The sequence below is a fragment of the Eufriesea mexicana genome, unplaced genomic scaffold (assembly GCF_001483705.2).
Source record: "Eufriesea mexicana isolate 0111107269 unplaced genomic scaffold, ASM148370v2 scaffold15773, whole genome shotgun sequence".
Taxonomy (NCBI): Eukaryota; Metazoa; Arthropoda; class Insecta; order Hymenoptera; family Apidae; genus Eufriesea; species Eufriesea mexicana.
Window position 1 is genome coordinate 32,164 of NW_016923244.1, and position 19,177 is coordinate 51,340.

Genomic DNA, 19,177 nt, shown 5'->3' on the forward strand with positions numbered 1-19,177 from the left:
ACATGTGTTGCAAAGAAATTTAAAGTGAACACAAATAAGCGATGCAAGAAATCAAGAAAGTCAAGAAAAATGGAATAGAAATTTACACTTACTCGACTTACTAACATTTGTCCAGCCATAAAATAGCAAGCCGTGTGAAGAACTGTGTTCAGAAAGTTACACGTTAAATAAGTTATTCGAAACACGGAAAAATGCTCAATTTTAAGAGGTATTTATATTAAAGTAGCATTTAAAGATCATAATTATCAGCTTTGCTATTTGTTTCGCAAATTTTGTCAATTCCATTAATATATCTGTGATAATAAACATTATTCTACTTACAGTGATTAGTAATAATCCATAGATACAGGTACACATACCAAAATTAAGCGACATCGCGAAAAATAATAGTGTTGATGTATTTTCGATCACATCAATCGCTCTGTAATTAGATCGTTATGAAAATTAGAACAATTTTCTATCATGCATACTTAATAGCGTATATTGATTTATTCATAGAGGAATTTCAGGGGAAGAAGAAATAGGGGGCAATGGCACGGACCAATGTAAAAATGTTAAACAAAAACATACCTGATAAGCCGTATGTGATCTTCTACAGTGGTCGCTAAAATGCGATTAAAAGTTTCAAATTTCTTCATATTTGCGAGATGAGATCGAAGATTTTCCAATTGTCCACAGATATGAAGGACTAATATTGCAAAAAAATTATCAACCCCAGTATAACAAAATGACGCTATTAATAAACTGGTAGACTGAACAGTGTACATTATCTCAAAATATGGAGTTTCAGACATATCATAAATGTAATAAGTTGGCAGCGGGAACAGTTTTCTTGCGTCAGTTCCGTTTCTTACGTATCGAATAGTGATTCCGAATCTCGGTAAAATCATCAGCAACCATATTAAGACAAACACTATGATATTACTGAATATGTTGAGTTTTCTTGCAATTTTTGCTTGTCGTATCATCACGTCTCTTTCAAACTCTGTTTTCAATTTTGCCCAATCTTCTGCGATCATGTTTACGATCGGCAAGAGAACTAGAAAGAAAGAAGCGATAGGTAATTCGCGCTCCACTATAAGCGTGGTACATTGATTCTCTCTGTTTTCCCTTCACCAGGGAAAAGGCAGGCAAGCTTACCTTCCTTTTTGCTAGACACGACGATAAACTTTATCATTGTTATCACCAAGGGAACAGAATATGTAAGATTGTCTGTCACCTCCATTAGAGTGTTGCATTGTTTGAACAAAGCATAAAAGCAAGGAATCATACAAACAAAGGTTATCAACATAAAATATGCTACTATTCGTAATTTCTTGAAAAATTTATCTCTTACGCCGTGTTCCTCCGTAGGTCATAGACAAATTGCATTTAAAAAAAAACGATTCAATTTTACTGCCCATTCGTAATCTATAGACGTGTTAAGAGAGCAACGAAATCGATTAAAACTAAGAATAAGAATAAAAATATTGCTTGAAAAATGCCAACTAATTATACAATAAACCTACCGAGTGACAGGAACATCCGATCGCAACGTTAAATACCCGAAATAATAACCATGCATTATAAAAGAGTTTCGAAAATGATTACTATATTATCTTCTTTCACCTCGTGAGAAGCGAAATTTGTTCGTAACATCGTTGCTCGTTAACGTATACTGTTTTGCTTCGATAAATAAGTGGAAACTACAGCGATGAAACATTTTCTCAACTAAAGTTTCAAAGCAACAAAAGGAAACAGTTTCTCCTTTCTCTTGTACATTTTTAATAATTCCGATAAGTTCGGATCAATCGATCGAGCAGATCATGTAGGGGCTCTCTTTCTGTTTTAAGCGATTCAAATTTGAGAAGAACTGAACGTTTTGTCACGATCGCAAATTATTTCTTTACTATAAGCTTGTATAACTTAAAAATCTATTTTCTTCCTTAATATTTAAACTGCGAGCACGATAAAATGTATAGACATATATACTTGATTTTATTTTCATACAAATAAGTCATTCCGTGTAATAAACAATAAAATTTTGTTTAAATTCTTATTCGATACATCATTCATTTTATTTGTATATTTATATGTGAACTCAGGTAAAAGTAGATTTGCAAGGGAGATATAAAAATAGTAGGGATGTTAAACCTAATACTTTAATCGTTTTAATAGATAATCCAATAAATTAAGGGATATATGCGTTTATCAAAATTCGAATACGCGTGTCCCCTTTATCGAAAATAAAAATTTCCTTTACAAATGTTTTACATAAATTCAAAAGTTGTCGGGTACTCGACTTGCAAAAATGACATGTTCCTTGTTTATTATATATCATAACGTGTATGTTTACTGGAATGATCGTGAATCGATGTACCCTTTCTTTTTGAATCATGATCGGCAATTGCTTTCTCCCGACACAATTTTCTGTGTATTGCGTTCTTTGTGGTAATCTCATTGCAGGTGCTACCTCACGCACATTTGAGTAAATTGTCACGAGCCAAATGCCAGGAAAGATTCGTAAGCTCTCCGCGCGGAGCGCCGGTGTGGGAACGATCTGTCGAAAGGCTAAATGCCGTATTTACCTATTTTAATTACTTAATCCATTTATGTTTCGGCACTATCTTGAGTTTTTCATTTTTTCAAAGCGGTGTAAAGTTAACGGAAAATAATTCCTAGAAGATCTAACCAACAACTTAAAGAAATCATTTTAAGGCGGTCGCATCACGTACTGGTAGGCGTTACTGTCATTTGGCTTCTCTTCGATTTTATTATTTTCTCTAAATTTTAAGCGGCAATACGAATATTATCTTTTTTCCTTTCCAAATCGGAATAAATACTAATTTTTTAATAATTTCCGAGTATTGCGTATTTGGTAATACACGATATCAATTATTCGTAAAGAATCATGTACTTACAATAATCTCAATTGACAGATTCAAATGTATTGCTTTCTATAATCTGTTCTTCGCGTGAGATACGTGACTAAATATTTCTTAGACTACACTCTATATAAACATGTAAAAATGTATAAACGTTTAAAACATTGTTCTATTTGATATTGGATTTGGCTGAAATATTGTAATATTAACATAATCAATACAGGAAGGGCAATGTTTGCCAAGAAGAAAAAGAAACCACAAATATCTACTCCAACAAATTTTGAACATCGTGTACATACAGGGTTTGATAAACGTGAGGGAAAATTCATTGGACTTCCATTACAATGGGCTTCTATCGTTGGAAACAATCAAATTTTAAAATCTACAAATAGACCGTTACCTTTGGTAGACCCAAGTGAAATTACACCCACAGAAATTTTAGACTTGAAAACTATCGTTCGAGGTCACAATGATCCAAAAGGAAGAACTTCTACCAGTGAGAAAAATACTGAAAATGGATTACCCAAGACAAGCACAGTTGCTAGATCTAATTCCCTTCGTTCTTCAAGTCCACCCAGACTTAGAAGGGATTATAGGTATTCTTTTTCTATTTTGGACAAATATATTACTCTAAAGTATCAAGTGTTATATTATATTTTTATTTTATAGGCATAATAGTAATTTGCCACCATCTGTGCCAGAAGGTCAAGAAATATCATCTGGTGCTAATCAAATACAGGGATATGCTAACTTTGGAAAGCAACAGAATTATCTTGATAAATTGAGACAGAATTCGTCCAATGTTGCAAGTGGATTACATCCTAATACACAAAATATGATTCCAAATCTTCAAAATCTTAATCCAAATATGCAGTCATCTCCTAATTTAACACACGTTAATTCGAATGCCCCAAATTTATCTTTAAATTTTCAAAATTTAAGTCCTATTACAACTCCACAGTGTCCTATTCAAAGCCCTAGCACTCCTCAACTCGTAGATACTGAGTTTCATAGGCTAAATACACAGGTGACCGCAACATCTGGTCAATACAATGGAAATGTACAGGTAAGCAATGCTTGGTTATTACGTTTTATTCATTTTTAATGATATGTACCATTATTATTTATCTGCAGGCTTCGAGTATTGAGGCATCCTCGAGGGATCAACAAATAACTCAAAATACCCTTTTGCATAAGCTACAACCTAAAATTTCACCTGTAGGATCTATCGCTTCACAGCGACCATTGAGCCAGTTGAGTACGCATAATGTTAATAAATATTCACAAGCGTATAGTACACCAGAAAATTCGTCCATTTTACAATCTCATATTAAGAAACCTATTGAAACGTCTCAATCGATGCATAACTTGTCAAAATCCAATCTACCGTCCTCTGGAAACAGTTCGACTCCAGACCAAAATCAAAATATGAAAAGTGCTTTGTCCTCGGGAAATCTAGCTGTCGGTTCAAGTTCGAATACGGCGAATAAACAAACAGCGGAACAAAGACTCACTCATGAACAATTTCGAGCGGCTTTACAGATGGTGGTAAGAAAAGAGAAATCAGAATCAAAAGCGAATATAAAAGGAATATGATACTTGAAACTTTCTATTCGTTTTAATCGTTTAAATACTGTAGGTAAGTCGAGGCGATCCAAGAGAAAATTTAGAAAATTTTCTTAAAATCGGTGAAGGAAGTACCGGAACAGTATGTATAGCGACTGAAAAAAATACAAATCGGCAAGTGGCAGTGAAGAAAATGGATCTGAGAAAACAGCAAAGGCGTGAATTGCTCTTTAATGAAGTGGTTATCATGAGAGATTATCACCACCCGAACATTGTTGAAATGTATGACAGTTTTTTAGTAGATGACGAATTATGGGTCGTGATGGAATACCTTGAAGGTGGAGCGCTTACGGACATAGTCACGCATTCTCGTATGGACGAAAGTCAGATTGCAACAGTGTGTTCTCAGTGCCTGAAGCCACTTGCATATTTACATTCCCAAGGTGTCATTCATAGGGACATTAAATCTGATTCTATACTATTAACGGCTGACGGTAGGGTGAAGTTATCCGACTTTGGTTTTTGTGCTCAAGTATCCCAAGAATTGCCTAGGCGAAAATCTCTTGTTGGAACGCCATATTGGATGAGTCCGGAAGTTATATCTAGGTAAATTATAATTCTTATTTGCTCTGCAATTGTATCGTTCTTTATACACATGCAATTTATTGGTTATTCCAGGTTGCCATACGGTCCCGAAGTAGACATTTGGTCATTAGGTATAATGATCATCGAAATGGTTGACGGAGAGCCACCGTTTTTTAATGAACCTCCTTTACAGGCTATGAGACGCATTAGAGATATGCCTCCTCCAAAACTGAAAAATTCTCATAAAGTAAGCTAAAATATTTTACAAAACATTCATATCCGTACAAGCAGGTGGACAAATTATGATTAATTATGGTTTTCTTTATTGCTGTTACTATATAAAGGTTAGTCCGCGTCTTCAAGGTTTTTTGGAAAGAATGCTCGTTCGTGATCCAGCGCAAAGAGCCACGGCTACTGAATTGTTACAACATCCGTTTCTTCGGCAAGCGCAGAGTCCAAGTATTTTAATTCCATTAATGAGAGGTTCCAGACATACGAACTGCTGACAAGTCAGTGTAAAAAAGAAAAGAAAAACGAGCGTGGTAATTGATTCATTAACACGGACATAAATTACAAAAGTAATCGTGTTTACGATCGTTTTTTTAGTTTGTTGTTAGATGTTATATTTTAGAATATGTAGAGTTTAGGAACATTTAAGTGGCCTTTGATTGTTAAAAAAAAATTTTACATTCCATTGTGGCCTTAACTTAGAAACGTTATATTATAAATGTGTCTATGTTGCCTGTGATAGGCATTAGCGTTGTAGAAGATATTTTTTATACCGAATTATTTAACAAAACATTGTACACATTCAAGTGCCTTTTGTAAGTAGCACCGTTTTTGTGCTCTTCTACTACCGTTCACACTTTTTATTTCGACGTCGATTTCACTATTTGTGAAACCATTTGCGAGATAATAGAAACAAATTCCATTCCGTTCGTTGATTTAAACGACAATCACAGATACGATTAATTGGTAGAGTACAAGTATTTTTTTTTCTTTTTTTTTTTTTTTTTTTTTTTTTTTTTTTTATTTTTTTTTTTTTTTTTTTTTTTTTGATAAGGTAACAACAGTCATATTTAATTCAGAAGTATCGATAAGACGAATCTAACGCTGAGCATTCTAAGAAAAGAATAACTAGTGTCAACTAACACATTGCTTAAATCAACAATTTATGGCCCATAATATAGTTTAAAGCGGAAAGAAGACACATCGATTTTTTACTCCAATTTATTTGATGCACGTTATAACTATACGCAACTGGAATGAAAGTTACTGCAATTTGTAGCGCGATCGTCCTATTATTGGATATTGTGAACATAATATGATAAATAATCGCGATAAAATGGTTCAAATTACACGGTTATTAAATCTAACGCGTTTTATTCAGTATTCTTAATACATAATCATTTAACAAGAAAATATCCTAAGTTCGAAGGTGCGTTAGAACAAAAGTGGTATTAAGTTAATAGACAACTGTAGTTGTTTACATGCTTTTGAATCTGTAGATATTTCAAGTGAAGTTAATGAGAGAGAATTTTTGAACAATAGTTGTGTCCCTATACTAAGATATCTTAAGACAAACCATAATGATATCTAATGCCATTTATTTTGATCGGTTAAGAGATCAAAATTTTGTACGGACAAAGGCCATCGATCAGATAGATGAATTATGATCACGATAATTTAAGATACACATAGCAATAGGATATTTACAAAATGTAGATATTATCGAATAACACTACATAGATAAAACGTATATAAGCAGGAACGATTGTGGTAGAATGACATTAATTATGTAGTCACTCTTATCTGCTATTCATAAACAGATATTTTTTAAGAAACAAAAATTATACAAAACATTCGCTGTATTTCCGCTATATGTCTCACAAAATTACTTAGCAATACTTTGTGTCATACAAAATATTGATTATCGATAATTAATATCGAACGATCTGTTAAAATGAAACTCAAAGATATATAAAATGGCAAAAAATAAATTTGTTCCGAATAATTCAAGTTTATCGCGTATCAGTACATTTATAAAAGTGTAAGTCAAATGTAATACAGAGTGAATTAGACATTTTTTATTTCATTAAGGATACATTTTTTTTTTATAACTATCGTTTCGAAGGATCAAAAGTATCGAGTTTTACAGTAGTAAAAACTTTCGTACACTTTCAATTTCAAGATTTCCTACATATTAGAATCCGTTATACCTTAATGAATGCATATTGTATAAATGGAGAAAGAAATTTGATTTATACAAATTTGAATTGTAATACGTTGCATACGTTTATCCTTAAATTCTTGTGCAACACCAAAGGATTAACAAGTTTGTATCACGAGTAAGAAGCGTCGAGAAACGTGAAAAGTTAATAAAAGTGAATCGTATAACGATATCAAACCGTATACGTGAAGTGAAATCAAATTTATCTTACCTCTTAATCATGAGAGGCGCTAATGTCGTATTATTTTAGGTATGTACCAAGCGGGTAGAAAAACATTTTGAAATACCATTAGCTGATTGGTGCAACGTGACGAGCCTCCGTTTGACCGAAGTAACCTTCGCGTTATGCTTAGTCATTGGCGCCACTGACATTTCTTACTCAGCGTAACCGATATTGTTCCATTAATTGCATCACAGGGAATTCGCATCGCTCGGTTCACGTGTCAAATATTTATTGGAAAAATAATAGGAATTTTTTTGGATTAAATTAATCCTTTACTTGGAATAATGCTTCTTTAGCGAATAGTGCATGTTCTATATGGCATACGAAGATGGAAAGAGAAAAACGACCAATACTCGTGTCTAGGGGGCATACGTGTTTGTACATTGCTACGTGACTGCGCGCTGCTGCGTAACCGCATACCTACATGTCAGGCTTTTTACTCTCGCCTGTACATCTATTCAGTTTAAGAAATGTATTTTAACGCGAACTCCTGGATCAGTAAGGCTATAAATTGAAATTATATATTACGAAAGGAGGAATATTATTTGACAATTAATTAACGGCAGTTTTCTAATGTAGGAAACAAGTAATTATCGTCAAATATGGAATTATTATCAATACAATGTTTAGAAATTCATGGATATTTTTAATAGGGTAAATTGTTCGTATGATAGTACAATACATTATAGCGTATACGTTCAGATCTTTAGACTATACCGTGATTATTATCGGAATAGAACCAATGAGAAGACAAGTACCATGGAGGCTCGACTTGAGTTGACCTCGAGTCGACGTCGCATGTCCGCCTTTCAAGAGAAACGTGACGAACAAATTTGCGCGTGATTGCGTCATTCTATATCGATACCTAACTGTTTTCACTTCCCTCCTCCCGCCGCTCACTCTCTCTCTCTCTCTCTCTCTCTCTCTCTCTCTCTCTCTCTCTCTCTCTTTCTCTCTTCAGTATCCACAAGTATGCATAGGTACACAACTTTAATACAACGACATATATACCTATGTACATCGGGTTATAAGAAAAATTAACACAAGTTATTTTTCAAAAAATTTTATTTCTTTTTTTGTTATTTCATCACATGTGTATAATTTAATACGATATAAAATATGGTTGCGCACCAAAAAAATTATCATAATCAAAAGAACTGTACTCGTACCATTGATAGCAAAATTTTCAAATAACAATCAAAATTATTTTGATAATAAACGCTTACGATATCGATTGACACGTAGAGAAAGATCGTATCAAGGAGATACATCGCGTTTTATTTATAATTATAAATACATTTAACGTAACCAATCAATGGATCGATCGATTAGGAATTTTAATCGAATTGCGAAAAAGTTCGAGTAACGCTAACAATCTATGGCGATATTACATCATTGCGTTACCGAAATTTTCCTGAATTAAACGAAAATTACGGTTCTCCGTAAAGAACAGAGGTATGTAGCAGAATTTGAAAAAGGAAAGAGAAGAAGCGATATACATGTACGCAATAGACATAGGTCGCGACAAAGATAGAAGAAAGACGTGGAGGTGGCGAGGATTTGGAGAAGGGATAGAGAAGAGAGGGGAGCAGAGGGAGCGGAGGGTGTAGAAGAGGAAGAAAAAAGAAAGATAGGAGATGGCGGCAGCTACGAGGTCATAAATATAAGCGGTGTTATACCCTTCTACGATTGGATTGGTCGAGCCTCCGGACGAGCCTCCGTATTCGTGACGACACGTTACGCCGTGCAACGATAGAAAGGACAATCGACACGGTGGTGAATGCTCCGGCAAGAAGGAAGGGGAACAAAAAAGGAAAGATTCAAGTCAAACCAGACGGGGATAGTAGAAGCGAACAGGCTACGAACGAAGAAGAGAAGAAAGGCGCGACCTTCGAGCGTTGATCGTGATTACGTGCTGCTCGTATCGCACCGAATCGTAGTAAGCCGCTTCGCGTTGTATCGCGAAATATCGAATGCTAAAATCTTATTCAACCATCTTATACTAGTAATTCATTAATCTCCTTTCGTTTCGATAAAAAATAACAGGAAATAGGGAGATAAAGACATCTGCGAACTTATCGACTCGAGGCAGATTCCACGTACGCGACACAAGCGTTTTAAAAATAATCTAAACGATAGAATCAAGAAAATCATGACTCCATGACGAAACATGTGCACGAATGCATGTGTGTGTGTGTGTGTGTGTGTATAATGAACATTTTTCTTTCAATATCCACCGACAGTTTGATCTTATCTATGATATAATAAAATAACTCCAAACGTAATAATTCCGATCACGCTATCTATCTTGCGACAATGCCAGGTCCAAACGGAGTGTACTTTGTACTTGGGTACTTTAATTAAACGATATGCAATTTACGATATTGCTTAAGCTTTGTTTTCATTTAACTGTCGCGACAGCATAGTCGCAAAAGCTGCTTCGCGATAGTAATATTAAAAATTGATAATTCAGATTATAATTAGACGATATTCTTTTGCTAGATCACGGAAGATTTTTTCGCAATACTGCAAAATATCGAAATAATTTCGGAGTTGGAAGCTGAACACGATGCAATTCTATGTACACGTTGGGTCGATCATCGGGGCATAGGACGATTCACGGGCTCCGTAATTCAAATTTTAGAACGCGTACGTTGAAGAGTTAGAGAAAAGACGAAAAGGAATGCGGGAAGAAGGAACAATGGAAGAAAACGGATGGAATAAAACGTAGAGAACGTTTGGCAGTATGGCAGAGAAATAGGGTGGAGATGGGGAGAAAGTGAACAAGGGATAAAGGGAAAAAAGACACAACGATTAACGTTTCGCTTGATCGGTTTGATTATTTTCCCATTCGTTGAATGGACCATTCTTGTTGGCATAATGGACAACGATTATTTTGTTGCACCCAAAGAGACATACAGCAATAATGAAACGAATGATTACATTCTCCCCAGACAACGACGCAATCTTGTCGGCTGTCGTCCTTTTTGCTTTCCGCTTGACATCGCAGGCACGCATCTGGAAATTAATAAACGGACAGTGATAGAAAATGAAACAAATTTGCCGTATATGTATGTAAATGTATGTAAGTATATCGTAGCGAGAGAAGTTTGAAATCTATAGCTAGGATAACAATCGCATAACGGTAATAATGAAAATGTTATGCGGTAATTTTCGAACGAGAAACCGATTCACTGACCAGTCGACATCGGTATCATCGATATCGTCTCAGTTGGCCACTGCTGTCTCGGATATACGAGGTAGATATCTGGTAAAATTTCATCGTCTTATCTAATGGATGGACGTACGGGTATGTTTGTTAGAAATAATTATTAATAAATCAATACGAATGCAGGTACGGAGAAAAACATCCGGATACGAAATATGGGAGATTTTATCGTTTACAGGTTGAATGTTTTTACCTCGAGAAGAAGATGGAAGGAAATTAAACGCGGTGTAGCGACGATCGGTGATTGATAATTAAGCGTTGCAGATATGACGCATGGAACGATTTCAAAGAAACGACGGTTAGTCGGTTGCTCCTCGACGAAGATTCTCCGAAACTGCTTCACGTAGGTCCGCACTGGGGGACACTCGGATGGACGTGTCAGCCGTGCCCCTGAAGCTCAGGCGGGCAGGGCGTCGAGCATCGTGCATGGGCTGCTTTTACTCTTACACCACGCGTTCTTTCTCCTTTACTTTCTTGTTCTCACCGACTACGTAATCGACACACGCGATTTAACCGAAACGTATCTTTTACGTAGTCGCGGTACAACGAATTGACTCGTTTCGATGCAATCATCCGACCACCGACTTTGTCTACGTACTCGATCCTGCCATTAACCCAAATCGCCAGCAATCGGTCGCCAGCAACACAACGGTAACTTTCCTAACAGTGTAATTAATCGATGCGGCGGTATTTGGAGTAGATTGGAAGTTCTAAGGAGTAATCGTATTCATTGGCGCATAGTTGGAGAAAATAATTTATCGAGCAGGCCATTCTCGATAACGCATGCTCGATAACGATCCGCTTTTAGACTCGGAAATTCGAAGATCGCACGCGTTAACGCGCGATGAGATTGCGATTGCGATTGCTATCGAGCTACGCTTCTAGTTTGACGGCATCAATCACATCGATTCTCTAACGAGTTTCTCGAATGTTCGAAGAACGCGCCCTACTGATATATCTTCTCGAGATCCGACAGCCAATAAAGGATCGATGGATGCTGCGTGCGCCGATCGTTTAGTTGATTCATTTGTTTGATCAACGCCGTTCGAAACGTCAAAACGAATGCAAAACCTTAGATTAATTAGGCGCGTCGGTTCGAGATTCGAGAAGCATCAGCGAAGGATCGACGGTCGAGGAACGTACATTGAGATTAAACGAAAGAAGCGTAGAATTAGAGAACGCTTCTTCGTCACGTGTGTCCGCCTGGTAGACGTTGTTGGCGGGGCAGCAAGTACGATTGAATGGCGTGCGCGTGTTAATATTCCTCTACGATGTTTGCGCACGCTGTTAAATCGCGCATGATCACGCTGTATCTCCTACGTATCTGCATTCGAAATGATTTTAAGCACTTTTGCGTTTAAAAGTTTACGCGATAATTCAAACGTTCGCTTGTTTTTCTCCTTCCCGTTTTTTCTTTTTCTTTTTTTTTTTTATTACTACACCCGTCACGTTTTCTTTTTTTTTTTTTCTGTTTCTACGTTTCATAACATAGAAAACATACACATGTTTATATACTTACGCGATAGGAGCAACATTTTAAAACGAAACGCCTTTCGCTTTATACGAGACGCAAACATGTTTCGATAGATGATTATAACCGATCGATCGATCAATCGGCATATTCGCAATTTCCGCCTTTTCGAGTAAAACACGAGATTGAAATCTGAAACGATTTGACAAACAAACATCGATGTACTATGTACTATATGATAGTATATAGATTGTAAAAGTTAACGAACAGACGATCGGTATTTGAGAATATATTAATCGATCTTTTCTTTTTTTGCAGTTAGGCTCGATTCGTCTTATTCTGTTCGTTTTTTATTCATGAATTTTTATCGATCGTTAAAGCTACCAGGTATTTTTCCTTCGATACAATACCAATAATTCGCTTCATCGATTAACCCCTATCGATCAATGAGTTGACCGTGTTCCGTGATGTTAACGATGCGTGATAATAAATTGTAGAAGAACTCTGATCATTGGAAAAACGCAGAGAAGAGAAAGGAATCGACGTATCGAGATATTCGCGATGTTAACTCTGCTTTCGAACTCAATAACGAAATCTCAGCCAGATGTTGCACTTTTCTGACGAAACAACCAAGCAAGAGATCTTTTTCTTCCACGCTCTTACCCTCGCGAGCTTTCCGTCCTCCTTTCCAACTACAGTTTTTCCTTCGAGTATTTACACGATTTCGAAATACACGGTTTCGGCTATACTCGGCTTTTACCACTTCTTTGAAGTTCCCGCCACTGTATACACATTTCTATCTTTCTTCGTCTAACGTAAACTCGAATCGTTCGTCACATGGTAGATGAGCTTCGGTTAACATTTTTGTATAGCAACTACTGCGTTTAGTTTCACTCGTACAATTATCCCCTTGGAGGTATCTTACAAGCATATCGATATTCTATATACTCTTTACTGATCATTTTTCCACGGTGAGAAGACAAATTTTGAGATATTTAATTCGCACTATTAGCTTCATGGAATTTATAATTTAAACGTCATATTCCTTTGCCGATTAGCCGCAAATTGATAACCAGTTCTCGGGAATGGTGAACGTGCATTCTATCATTATTATCTACACATTCCTAAATGGACAGAAGACCGAAGGATTTTCCCCGAATTCCCGCATAATTTCGAGGAAAAATTATATTTCGAATCCTATGGAAATTTCGTCACATTTCATATCGGTTTCCGACATTCGTGGCATCGGATTCATGACAGATCGTGATTGGAAAATCGACAATTGTCGGTACTATTGTATGACCGATACTGCTTGCCTTCCTCTACATCAAAGATCCAAATCAAGGGACTTAAAACAAGGGAAGGATTTATAAGCAGACATCGCGTAACGTCTCGAATAAATAATGAATAAATAACGAATAAATAACGATCACGATTCTTCAAAATCACATTTCTCAAGGAAGCAAATACAAAGCAACAAAGGGACTGGTCAATGGATTGTAGCCAAAAAGTTTAATAAAAGAATGGAATCCTTTGGTGGTCTGTACGGCTCGACCGAGTCCCGGGGACCCACGGTTTTATTTACGTTCTTATTAACCAACATGGTTTCTTTTCTTTACGACAGGGTTGTTACAAGAGTGTTAGTAAGAAAAAAAGCCGAAACTGGCAAAGCACGAAGGAAATAAACGAAAAATGGCGTCCTCGTGGATTCCTCGTCATCGACCATCACGTTCGACGGTGGGTTAATAGACTATCGTTTGTTTGATAATTCAACGACGTTTAATAAGTTACCTTCGAAATATACATATGTATTACGTTATATCGCATTACGCAAGCTTTATACATATGTATGCAAAGAATCGCATTTAACGATGTTTTGATATCATTTTAAAAGGCGTTCTGAATACCAATGTAAAGTTCAAGATCGCAAATGCATCGAAACAAACACGACGTTGATCGCTAGTGAATTTCATTACGGATCTTTCACTGTTTTTGTATTTCAATCAAGGATGTTTCACGAACTGCGTAGAGACGAAGCACGGATGCCAACAGAATATCCTAAGTTTTGGGACTCGTGTTTCACTTTCTCGGCGCTCTTCTACTTTAGTTAACTCGGACAATTGGCGCGAGTCTCGATCGACCGATTTTCCTTTGCCGCATATTAGTCGGAGATGATTGGTAACAAGAAAATGAAAAAAGGAAAAGAAGCAACGCGAAGGAAACCGATTACCCTTTTTCTCGGCGCTATCGTTGATTCGTATACGAGCAAACGTTGGAATATCATCATATCGTACATGGAAAATACGATTTCCGGGAACGAAATTGCTAGTATGGGGAGCATGAAAGAATGGAAATCTTTATGGTTGATGGTACAAGAAGCAAAGGAGAAGAAAAAAAGGCGAGAGATGAGACGTATAGTAACACGTACGCATGGCCAGGATCGAGGGCGACTGTATACGGTCGCGAACGAACGAGGTCGAACGACTGGAACCTTCCGTGAAAAGACCAGACGATATTAATGTCGTAGTCGGATCGTCGGAGAAACCCGACGTTCCGATTTCGTTTCTTACTATTCGTTTCATCATCCGTTTTCTGCAGCGATAGACAAGATTTGCGCGTCCGCGAAGAAGCACCGAATGTTAATAGTGATAGGTGGCGATTAGAAGAACGGACGCGAATCGAATCGATTGCAATGGAAACCAAGGAGGCAAAAAGAAGCGAAGAAAAAGAAAGCGGAAAGCGAAATGCGGGATTAATTGATTATAACGGAACGTATAAATGCTAACGGAGAAACGCGTTGTTGTTCTGCGTGTGTCACGTTTGCAATTTGCGTCAAATTCGTGCAACACGCCGCGACACGCCGCGAGACGCCGCGGGACGACGCGTGGCAGCGCGATTACACCCAGAGTTGACGCACCTCACCCAGAAAAAGGAGAGATGTAGCCGACTGAAGGAAGCCGACGCGACTGGAGGGGAAGTGAGACGTGGCGCGAAGCGGGATGGTCATACCGAGGAGATAGGGAGAGGTAGGGCGGGGTGCGGAGATGGAAAGTGCGGAAAGAAGGGAAGAGGTGAGAGAAGGGGAGAGGGCAGGTGAGGTAAGATGAGAGGTAAAATGAGGCGAGACAGAGTAAAACTCAGCTAGACGAGACACGGTACACGGCGTGGTGAGAGGCCAGAGAGGGGAAGAAACAGTCGACCAGTGGACAGGAAGGGAGAGAGGAAGCGTAGGATCGGCGCACGGGTCCCCACCAGCGGCGGGTGCCCCAATAGAGAAGGCGGCGCTTACGACCACACCGGACTCTATATAAAAGAGACAAACCCCCCGATCTGATTAGCAAAGTTCCAAACACACGTAAAAGTGCATTTCACTCATATTTTATACGATCTAAGCTTACGGGACAACTACGAACGGCAAAAACCAGTAGCAGGAATTCAAAAAAAAAAAGCGAAAAGAGACGATTAGAGGCAAACCACGGTGTCACGTGACAAACGACGCACGACCGCACCGGCAATCGAAAATCAACATAGGAATCGTTGTAATTGGACGATACATCGAAGAATTTGCCGTAGTGAAAACGGATCGATCGGATATTTATCGAGATAGAGACGACACGAAATTACAAAATCGAGAACGATATTCGATCGTGGACATAGAGACACGTGCTGCAGTAGGTGAGGTAAATGAACCAGGAATAGCGCGAAACGAAACCAGGAACATAGAAAGCACACGCACAAACGGGTAAACAGTGGAGAGAAAACACGATACGGTAGAGCATAGCACAGCAAGACACTGTATGAACAGCAGCTGTAGCTGCAGGAGCAGAGTGTACAGGAGGGTAGCTGTGGCGTCGCTCTGGTACCGCTTTAGCAGTGGTGGTGGCTCGGGCTCGAGTTAGCTAAGAAACACGCTGAAACGTCCACGCGGCATCATTTAGACTTCAGCCATTTCCTGCGCAGTCTCGTAAGGGTGGTTGGATACAGACGAACGGAAGAAAAGATAGAGAAAAGAAAGTTCTTTCCCTCTATCTCTTTCTCTCTTTCTATCCCTCTTTCTCTCTCTCTCTCGTGGGCGCGCGTTCCATTTACTTGGAAAGCAGACTGCGTGACTGACGTCGATTATTCAAAGGTTGAAATCGCACCAAGGTCGCAACGTGGGAAATTACACTCAGTTCAAACCATCGCGAATAATAGCGTTACGAATTCACGCGACTTCGTGACATTACCGACTGCACTGAAAACGTGATTGCCATTCACAATCGATCTCGAGAAGTCTCACGGGGAAGGAAAAAAATACCATTTTACGCGATACAAAGGAAATCTTGGTATCGGGCAACGACGGAGAGGTAGCAAAGGACGAAGAGAGAAGAAAGTCGATAAGGGAGTTGGAAGAAAATCTGGTCGTGGGTTGAACGTGCAAGGATCCACGTGACGCGAGAGGCCAATTCCGACCCAGCCACACGATACGCAACGTTAACAGGATACGAGCATTTTGAGACGCGTGCCTTCGAAATGTCCAATTCCCAAAGGAGACAGATGATGCAGCCATGGCCTCTGTGCCTAGTGCCTTTTTCAAGAACGAAGGTAAGAGACGTACGCTATCTCTCACGTAACGCGCATTCGGCCGCTCGCAATCAACGAACCGACCGTTCTCCGCCGGCTCGTTTTCGCCTAACCATGTCAGCCGTTCGTGTCCTTTCGTTCTTTTTCGGCCTCTTCTGTCTCTCTTCTACTCGTGTTTATTTCCACGATTTCGTACTCTCACCGCCTCGCTCTTTCTCCCCTCCCGAGCTTCTGGAAAGTTCCACTGTACATGCCGCCGCCGCCGCTGCCGCCGGCGTCGTCTGTGCTGGGGGGCCGGCACTGACAAGAAGAGGTGACACGCCGTGAAACTAATTTTTTTAATCATTTTTCGTACAGTGGCAGATTTTCAGCAACCAAAGCTAATGGTACCCGGTTTTAAGGGCAGACAATTTACCGATAACGAGACATTAAAACCTTTATTTGCGTTTCTTTGCGTAGAATCGCGTGTACCACGATCGACTGTAGCGTAGTCGGTAAATCGTCCGCCTATAAACGCTGCGACTTGGGTTCAAATCTTGCCGAACATTTTCTTTTCGCAGAATTTTTTTCCCCTTTTTTCTATCTTTCTAACTGTATGCGCGTTTAAATAATATACTAAATAACAACTAGCCTTTAAATATTTTTTTAATCCATGCATTTAATTCCTACTTTCGAAACAGGTACTGTACGAGCTGGGGCGATGATTGTCATAAACGAACAGAAAATGTAAAAATTGAAGGCACCCCACGTGTGCAGCGAATGAATGTTCCCGTCCGACAGCTACATAATTTTTTATTTATTTCTACTGGAAATGCTGCCTGGTTCGCATTCACGAAATGGGATCGATTGTCCGTCTCTTAATCGTGATGCATACCAAGCATATCTGTATATTCCTCATAAGAAACGAATACTTACATATAAATACGCGATATATATATATGTATGTATGTATTATATGACACACTTAATGGCTACAAATCGGTGCTTGCAATTGGTTATGGTCTAGGAATTCAATTTTTACGGTATCTTCTCTCGTAATTAAATTCTGATCTCGCGAAATAAAATAATTTTGTATTCCATGTATATAATTTTTCACTTGTCGAGAAAAGTATCTATTCTCGTCATTTATCTGTTATCGTTTCACCATTTTCTATTCGCTTCTACCACTGAGAGTTGCTGCTTTGATTTCGAAAATTTACTGCTTTTAGTGACTGTAATGATTCGATACTTTATTTTGGATGTATCCTAGAAAGAGAAACTACTTTAATTTCGATCGATAGTAGGACACGAATGCCTTCTTTCAAATCAAGACCATCACTGGGGCACTTGACGATGATTTTGTTATCGCAAAATTTGGTAGTAGTTGAGGTGAATCCATTTCTTCGTTTTGGAATTCTAGTTCTTCGTCGTCCATAAGATTGTAAACGGAAATAATTTCAAACATTTTCATTGTGGACGCATCGTGATGTTTCCATTGTATTCCTCTCACGATGATACTATGTTCTGCGCGGTTAATCTATTTATGCAATATAGCATAGCATGCAATATGGTTCTTGTTATTTCTAATTTCGATTCTTCTGTTGCAGTTAATTATAACGAATCAAAAACGTTTTCAGCCAGGCAGCAAATATCATTATCGTGCAATAAATGCGAGATAGACGACTCGAATTTCATTTTGCACTGTATTACTAAACTTTACTCTTACGCGCCATTTTCTGAAAGACACTTTGGATACGTCTAACAGACCACTCCACTATTCCTTTCGAATGGTTCCGAAAGAACTGCTTCGTCGATCTTTCTCGTGCTATTGACGACATATCGTATACAACTAAACAACTGCTTATTTCAGTATCCCGCCTAATGAAACATCGTGTAGGTGTTGCACCAAAGTGTTAATTCGCTGCACATGGGATACCTACGATTCTTACGTTTCCCGTGTTTCTACGATAAGTATCATCCCATTTTGTATACTACCTATTTTGAAAGTAGGTATTAAACGCACACATTGAGACTTTCTTTAAATATCTCGTTACCGATAAGCCGTCTGTCCCCAAAACCAGGCACTTTAGCTTCGATTCTTTAAAATCTGCCACTGTGCGTTAAATGATTAGAAAATTAGGGCCACACCATGGGAGGCTCTTGTGACGCTGGCGCCGTGGCGCGCCGTGCCCACCATCACGACCACCATTCGTCATTGCTATCGTCATCGTTGCGACTTTTAACCACACGTGCATTTTACTTACCATTGACTACGCAACATTCCTCTCTCGAACCACCATTCATTATTTTTCACGCATACTCACCTTTCCTTCCTGCCTCCTTTCTTTTTTTTTTCATGGTATCTTAATCTCATTCGAAATTTCAGTCTCCTTCAGTCGCTTCTCTCTCTCTCTCTCTCTCTCTCTCTCTCTCTCTCTCTCTCTCTCCCTCTCCCTCTCCCTCTCCC

At 38.4% G+C, this 19,177-nt stretch overlaps 2 protein-coding genes across 3 annotated transcripts in view; one reads left to right on the forward strand and one right to left on the reverse strand.

Moving 5' to 3' along the window:
• LOC108554039 (uncharacterized) overlaps nucleotides 1-19,177 on the reverse strand; it is a 35,584-nt gene that overhangs the window by 248 nt on the left and 16,159 nt on the right. Inside the window, 4 exon segments of the mRNA XM_017909162.1 lie at nucleotides 93-205; nucleotides 315-421; nucleotides 571-1,039; nucleotides 1,141-1,410. Coding sequence (XP_017764651.1) covers nucleotides 93-205; nucleotides 315-421; nucleotides 571-1,039; nucleotides 1,141-1,410 — 959 coding nt within the window.
• On the forward strand, nucleotides 152-5,570 carry mbt (serine/threonine-protein kinase PAK mbt). 2 transcript variants are annotated; one of them, XM_017909168.1, is made up of 7 exons: nucleotides 152-208; nucleotides 3,088-3,460; nucleotides 3,534-3,930; nucleotides 3,999-4,412; nucleotides 4,504-5,036; nucleotides 5,109-5,262; nucleotides 5,360-5,521. In XM_017909168.1, exons 2-7 carry the CDS (start codon nucleotides 3,096-3,098, stop codon nucleotides 5,519-5,521), a joined length of 2,025 nt encoding a protein of 674 aa, XP_017764657.1. In that variant the 5' UTR covers nucleotides 152-208; nucleotides 3,088-3,095. The 2 variants fall into 2 exon arrangements, with proteins under 2 accessions (XP_017764657.1, XP_017764658.1); XM_017909169.1 differs by lacking the exon at nucleotides 152-208 and adding an exon at nucleotides 2,527-2,716 and having other exon boundaries at nucleotides 5,360-5,570.

Bases quoted from the DNA above. Each gene is read 5' to 3' on its own strand.
- mbt (XM_017909168.1), top strand. From the start codon at position 3,096: ATGTTTGCCAAGAAGAAAAAGAAACCACAAATATCTACTCCAACAAAT. The intron at 5,037-5,108 runs GTAAATTATAAT...TGGTTATTCCAG, and splicing joins AGTCCGGAAGTTATATCTAG to GTTGCCATACGGTCCCGAAG. The intron at 5,263-5,359 runs GTAAGCTAAAAT...TACTATATAAAG, and splicing joins AACTGAAAAATTCTCATAAA to GTTAGTCCGCGTCTTCAAGG.